This window comes from Protopterus annectens, chromosome 9.part0, assembly GCF_019279795.1.
Source record: "Protopterus annectens isolate FY-2018-M chromosome 9.part0, PAN1.0, whole genome shotgun sequence".
Classification (NCBI taxonomy): domain Eukaryota; kingdom Metazoa; phylum Chordata; order Ceratodontiformes; family Protopteridae; genus Protopterus; species Protopterus annectens.
In genome coordinates, this window is record NC_056743.1 from 430867390 (window position 1) to 430874919 (window position 7530).

General features: G+C 39.2%; 1 protein-coding gene across 1 annotated transcript in view; it reads right to left on the minus strand.

Moving 5' to 3' along the window:
- Positions 1-384: 384 nt before the first annotated feature.
- LOC122811251 (receptor expression-enhancing protein 1-like) overlaps positions 385-7530 on the minus strand; it is a gene marked incomplete in the record, with an annotated part of 933039 nt that continues 925893 nt past the window's right edge. Inside the window, 1 exon segment of the mRNA XM_044082970.1 lies at positions 385-1263. Coding sequence (XP_043938905.1) covers positions 1189-1263 — 75 coding nt within the window.

Sequence of the window (7530 nt, forward strand, 5' to 3'; positions counted from 1 at the left end):
TATGTACATTTGAAACACTTAAATATATCATTTACTTCTGAGAAGACAGTTTTTGCAGACAGGAGTTGAAGGACCTGGTTTCTATAAAAGGATTTCTAGACTAATTATAATCTTTATGCCAAGAAAGAATGCTGCTACTGGTTCTCTGGAGAAGGCTGGCAGACAGCATATGAAAGATCACACAGGAAAGCTTGGATTTTTGTCACTAATAAAGATACTGGAGAACAACCGAATGCCAGGGGAATAGAATTACAAATTACACTGAGAATACAACATAAATAAATGTATTGATTTTAAATAAATTTATTTAAAGGGATTATCACCAATATATTACTGGGTTATCCTGCACTCTTGTACTTTGAAATGAACACATTCCAATAAAAGTAATCTCCTACATCTTATTTTAAAATTTATTTAATGACCTAATACAGACATCTATATACATATACACAAACGCACAATAAAACATCACATCCTGAAAAGTTTAAGGCACTCTGCAAAAGTCAGCATTCTGAAATATTCCTTGCCTCATGACACCTCAATGAAGGCACAAAATCCTGTTGTCAAGGCATACTCTAGCTATACAATATATACAACTCACAGTTTTGTACGAACTGTAAAAAGAATTATCATATGACAGAAATACAGATTTGGAAGCAGGATTGCTAAGAGTATGGCTGGCAAAACTTTTAACTTGAAAACAAATTTTCCAGAGAACATTCACTGTATAAAAAAAATTGTAAAAAAGCATTCTATCCATGTTGCCACACAAGGCAGATGCATCAATGAAGTCCTATGATATGAAAAACAAATTTAGAAAAAACAGATTTTAAGTATCATGGACTATTAAGAAAACATCCAGCATCCATTCTAATTATAAACCAGTATTTTTAAGATGGTCCTTAAGACATATATGGAAGCTAGCAGCAAATATGAAGAAACAGTATCAATTTTTTTAAACCTAAAAGTAAATAATTCTTGGTAATGAGGATAATACCCTGTGATTTTTGTGAAACCAAACAGGTTTACTAAGTTTGCACAGAATTTCACTTCTTTACGTTTTGTATCTTATGGTTCATCAAACAGTGTGGATCCCAAAAGGGCACTGCAAAGGTGCATTTCTGAGCCAACAAACAGGGACTGAACATTCATTTATAAAAGCCACATTTTTCATGGTCTCCACTTCCTTCAGTCTCTCAGGTCATCAAAAGCAGGATCAGCTGTTTTCTTTTTTAATCGTGATCTAGTTGCTCTTGTGAGGCTCTGGTGTACAAAAGCAAAAAGATAAACTGGTTAGTGTTCAAACAAATTAAAGTAGAAACAAATAGGCTAGATGTTCTACGGCATAAGGCCAATTCATCTTCAGACCCTAGGCATTCTGTAAACTACTGATCCAATGTTGTGTTTTTTGGTCCAATTCAACCTTCTTTGCTTACTGGATCAGACTTTAGCACCCCTTCAGAAGATATGGATCCAGAGCTCTGACTCCTCCCATTCCAATAATTACCTCTGTTGCCCCAAATACCTCATATCTCATTTGCCAGTTGATCCAAAAGAACATGCACTTTGAGGGAAATGACTAAAAACAGAAGAGATTTCTGGTAGTTTTCTTCAGCTATCCCCCATAGCTGTCATTAGGCACCTGCCGAACCTGTGGCCACAGAGAGCCCCCAATTATCTCCCCATGTATGAGGGCCCCCACAAGAAGCAGCTGCAGGCTTCTCTGTCTTCCACCTCTTCCTCGGCACCTCCTAGACATTCTCACAGCTGCAAAACGTTGCGCAATTCCGGTATCCCCCCCCCCCCTGAAAAAACTTGTCTGTAAGCTGCACTCAATCGAGTCTGCTTCAGTGAAGCAAGGGACCTGATTGGCTGTGCTGTAATCAGTGGTCTGTTGGGTTGGTTCTTTAGACTGGCATGAAGCATACCTGAACTGCTCAGATGTTTCAGAATGTCCAGACTTCGCTTCATATATTTGGTTTGCTCTTCATAAAATGTGCGGTTTTCTTACAAATCTGAGTACTGAAGTGAGTAACAAATAGCAGACATTTAAGTTTGTCTTCATATCCTTCAGAAAATGTATGCTAAAGCAAAGCCTGCTATTCTAGCAGGTCTGTAAGTTTATATGAGCAACACTTAAAAAGTGAACATCTCAACTGTACAGATTTTCACAATTTCCACATTTTTGCCTCGTATTTCTGGTCAGTTTTCCATAAAATTGAGGTTTTCTGGCAAATTACTAAAATCATTAAAGACTGAAGTTAGAAAATAAAGACATTTAAGTTTCAGACTATGCCCTTCAGAAAATTCATGCTAATGCAAAACCTGTTATTCTATCATCTTTCTAAGTTTGTAAGAGCAATATATATTAAAAAGTTTATTTTTGGTCCTTGCACCCCCATTATTTTTGGCTTTGTCCAGATTTTTCATGCTAGAAGATTAAGCGGTATACCCGCGAGGATAGATGGAGGATTCAAGTCTTCCTGGAGCAATCGTGGGACCAGCAAAGGAGCTGCATTTTTAACTGCCCTTATAAGGGCAATTTCTAAAAGATCTGAAAAACTGTCCTTTTAAGGACAATTTAAAAGGGCTGAACTGTAAGTCTGCGTGTAGAAGCAGACAGAGGATTAGTAACAGCCTGCTATCAACTGCAGAAAAGTTAAGTTGCTGGGTTTATTTTTTTTTTACTTTTTGTGTGTGCGTGTGGGGGGGGGGGGGGGGGTGAGGAGAACTAAGGAGAGGATTGTATTACTTTTCTTGAGCAGAGTTCTTGTAGTAAGATGATTTGGGGGAGGGTGACTATAGTTGTAACAGTTTTGTTTTTACCTTTCTCCAGAATTCTTCTGCTAACAGATTGAGGAAGGGAGGCTTGTCTAATTCATGTCCAGATTTGATGTAATTTTTTGTCTTGCACAAGAACATTCATTAATGCATTTGTGTTTTGTGTATAACTGTGCTGAAATATTGGTATTGGGGGATAGTGGCTGGGAGAATGCTGTAGAACGTACATATGTTTTAATTTATACCAATGCAAACCCTGTTCTACTAGTATTGTTGTGTGTAACAGTAATGTTTGTAACAATGCCTGATGCTACACCTTTGTACTATGAATTTTTTGCTCCGTCTGGAATTATTGTGCTGAGGTTTGGGAGGGGAGTTAGTAGCTGTGAGAATGTTGCAGAATGTAGATCTGTTATTTTAATGTATACGAATGCAAACTCTGTTATACTAGTATTATGTATTCCGGCAATGTTTACAACTATCCCTGATGGTATGCCTTTGTTCTAGGATAATTTTGTGCTTTGTCCGAAGTTATTATGCTGAGAGAATAGTGGTGGTGGTGGTGGGGGGGGGGTTACAGGCTGTGAGAATGTTACACAATGTTCAGAGTTTGCCTGGTATTTGTCTCTCTTCATTAAAATATGTGGGGTTACACAAGGCATTTTACTGCAAAATGTCTTATTTCCAGCATCTTTGTTCACTCATAAGCACATTTTTTAATGTTACCCCTGTGTGTTTTTATTTTTGCTTTAACTTCATGCAGATTTATTGTGCAGAGACTATTTTTTATATATTTATTTTACATTTGTTAACCGATTTAGTCTGGCTGAGGTTTTGGCTTATTTTCAGCAGAGATCCGGGGAGAAAAGGTCCTCAGGACTAGAAAACAATTTATTACATTTTAGTAACATAGTAGTAACAATCAGCTACAGGATCTTACAAGCAGAGACCTGGACAGAAAAAAGCTCCTCAGGCAATTCAATTATACAGAGCATTAACAATTGGCAGACCAGTATGTGAACTGTTACAAACAAGGTTTTAAACAATTAGAAGAAAATGTGACTAGCTACAATATTTAACCTGCTTAGAGCAAAATGAGTTAATAGTTAAGCAGATGCTTAGTTAAAGTGGGTAGGATCTAACTGTATAGGAGTTTGGAAACAAGAAAGGAAAGTAAGAATGGCTAGTAGGAGATGTAGGGGAGGTAGAGTAAAGGAGACAGACTAGACAGGTAGTTTGTTTTGAGACACAGAATTACGAGTGGTTGGATATAGAGGAAGGGGAGAGGTAGAAGAGGAAGGGGAACAGTATTAGACAAACATTAAAAGTGAGGTGGTGAAAGGATGGTTTCAGGGTGGTTGGCTGCAGTGGCAAGACCACTGGTTTTAGGTATTTCCTTGTGGCTAATTTGAAACTTTTGCTATGCTGGAGGGATTTATAAGGGGAGTTGGGTCCAGGATACAGCTGGGTTATAGTTAGAGCAGGAAGCCTACTTTGGTTCTGTAGGTGTCTATTAATTCTTGATTTGAGCTGCATAGCGTCCTTGCAGGGGAATATTTGGATATGATAGTGGACAGGCTGGGGCAGAAGGGTAGGCAGAGGATAGAGTGGATGATTTGTAGTTGGTATAGTTGGAGCAGCTGAGGGAATTCTAGCCAGTCTAGTTGCTATAGTGTTGAGCAATAGTGTGACTTGTAGGTTTGGTTAGCTGCAAATATGTCAATCTTATTATAGGTAGTTTCAAGCTTGGATACAAGTGTAGAACTTAGGTTTATGAATATGTGGCAGCTGTACAGGAGTGTTGGGAGTAATAAAGCCTGGGAGAGTGTTATTCGGGCAGTGTCAGTTAAGTATTTACTGCTACGGAAAAGGTATCGAAGTTTCTGATGAGTTCTTTTTACAGAGTTAGCAATATGGAGATCAAACTTAAGCTGATCATCTATTGTAACACCTACCAATTTAGTACTAGATTCAGCAGAGATGATAATGTTGTTGCGGGATAAGATGGTAAATGTACTTTTGAGTGTGATGTTTTTAGGTAGGAAGAGTAGAAGCTTAGTCTTTTTTGGATTAGGTATTGGTCTGTTATCACTGAGCCAAGTCTCGATGGTGTGGAAGGATGTCTGGGTAGTTGAGTGGAGGTCAGTTGGGTTGTCATCAATTGCTATAACAGTTGAGTCCATCAGCATACTGCACAAGAGATGCCCGAGGACAAGAGGAGTAGAGCAGGTTGGTGAAAATATTAAAGAGTAGTGGTCCAAGTATAGACCCATGGGGGACTCACATTTGTACAGTGAGAGGGGAGGATAGTGCAGACCAGCCATTTAACCGATTGCTGGTGGGTAGAGATATAGCTGGAGAACCAGGAGATTGTAGGGGAAGAGAAATGTTAGTTTATCTAGGAGGAGTAGGTGAAAGACGGTGTCAAAGAATTTAGAAGGGGCAAGGAATAGGCAATGAGACACGTTTATTGTTATCCCAAGCTAGGGAGACTATGTTGATGAATGATAGGAGTGCAGTAGCTGTACTATGCTTGGGATGGAAACCATGCTGTGTGGGTGTGAGAAGTTTTTCCTGGCGAAGATAATGCATTACCTGCTTGTGAATGCATGTCTCTAAGATTTTTGAGTGGAGACAGTATGGCAATCAGTCTGAAGTTGGATATGTTTGAGGAATTAGCCTTAGTGAATGGTAGAGTAAAGAAATTCTTCCATGCAGTGGGGACAAAGGATTCAGAAATGGATTGGTTAAGATGGATACAGGATAAGCAAAAAGTTCAGAAGCAATCTGCAAGAAGTAAGAGGGTAGCTAGTCAACAGATGGGGAAGCAAGGTTTAAGTTTAGAGAGTAATAACTTTACGTAGTTAATACTACTTTTAGAGGGAAGGAATTAGGATGGTTTGGAAGAGGTATAGAGTTTGTGGGGGTGCTAATGTTGTTTCTGGGGGAGGGGGGAATTTATTACGGAAGTGGAGTTCATAAAATCATTGTTAAATTTCTTGGCTATGTCTTCAGGTGTTGCACTGGGACATGGGTTCGGAGAGGAAGGGATTCCTGGATGAAGAGTGTTTAACAGAGCTCCAGAATTTCTTTGAATCTGACTTAAGGGTAGAGGGCGGATTGGCATAGAAGTTTATTTTGTCATAATGGATGATTTTTTTTTTATTTTATTTTTATGTTCTTTATATTTCTGAAGAAAAGGGGTCCTAGTTTTATGGGGGTAGGGGCTGTGATAATTCTGCAGAATGTACTGATGTCTTAATGCGTGCCAGTGCAAACCCTGTTCTACTATAGAAGTCGATCATAGCAAAGTTTTAAAATACCCCTGATATTACACCTTTATTCTGCAGTTTTCTTGGCTTTGACTGGAATTGTTAAGCTGAGAGGTTAGGAGAGGGGTATAGGCTGTGAGAATGTTGCACAATGGTTAGAAGGTGGATCTCTATTTTTGGTCTGTTACTCATCAAAAATGTGGATTCATGCAATGAATGCTAACAGAAAAATCTGCTACTCTACCATCTTTATTAGCTCATAAGCACAGCGTTTTAAAACAGTAACGTTACTCTTATTTTGTTGTTACCTCGTCTAGAATTGTGCTGAGACTTGGAGGGGACACTATTAGAGTTCTGCAGAATGTACAGATTATTTTAATGAATGCCAATGCAAACCATGTTATTCTAATATCATTCTAAGTTTATCATAGCAATGTTTGTAACTATCCTTGAAGTTGCACCTTTCTTCTACAGTTATTTTCAGCTTTGGAATTATGCTGAGAGGATAGGAGGTTAGAGGGGGCTGTGAAAATGTTGCACAATGTCCAGATGTTTGTGAATTTTAGGCTGTTCATCAAAAATTTGGGGTCGCACAACGCATGCTACTGCAAAATCTTATTCTAGCATTATTATTAGTTCATCAGCCCAGTATTTTAAATTCTTAAAGCTCAGTCTTATTGTAGTGCTGTCTTCATCATGTGTGGGTGTCCATGTCTTGTGTGCAAGAGTCTGTGTAGCTGTCTGTCTTGTGTCTCCATCCTATGTGAGGGAGTCTGTGTGGGTCTCTCTTCGGACTTGCTGTAGTGCTGTCTTGTGCGTCCTGTGAGTGGGGGTCCTTGTGCTTTGTCTTTGTGTACCTCTGTGGGACTGGCTACCTTGCAGTAAAGAGCCTTGGCAAAATGTAACATTGCTACTAATTGCTAGTCAGTGTGTGTACATCTGACTGGCTACTTTGCTGTGGTACAGGTGCTGGTCAATGTAACATTGGCATGAAATGTAAGTGTGTGTACCTATGTGTGGGCACCTCTGTGCATGGATACCTTGCTGTGGTACAGGGATGTGTCGTAATGTGGTATTGGTACTACATTTTATTTAACATTTGTTGACCAGGAAAGAAAAACTAGGACAGAGCCTATTTACAGAAGAGGCCCAGGAAGAAATGCTGCAGAGGCACGTCTTTGGATTTGTGGAAGGAAACCGGATGAAACCCACACGAACGTCTGGAGGAAATGCAGACTCCGCATAAAAGGTACCCCAGCTAAGAATCAAACAAGAGAATCTTTTGCTGTGAGGTGACCATGTGAACCACTGCACCACTGCACAGCACCAGTCAGTGTGTGCACCACTGAGTGTGTACCTTGCTCTGGTAAAGAAACTTGTCATAATATAACATTGGTAGTAAATGCTAGTCAGTGCGTCCCTTGGCACTTAAAATGTTTTTAACAGCATGAATGCAGTAACACTATACAATGACTTA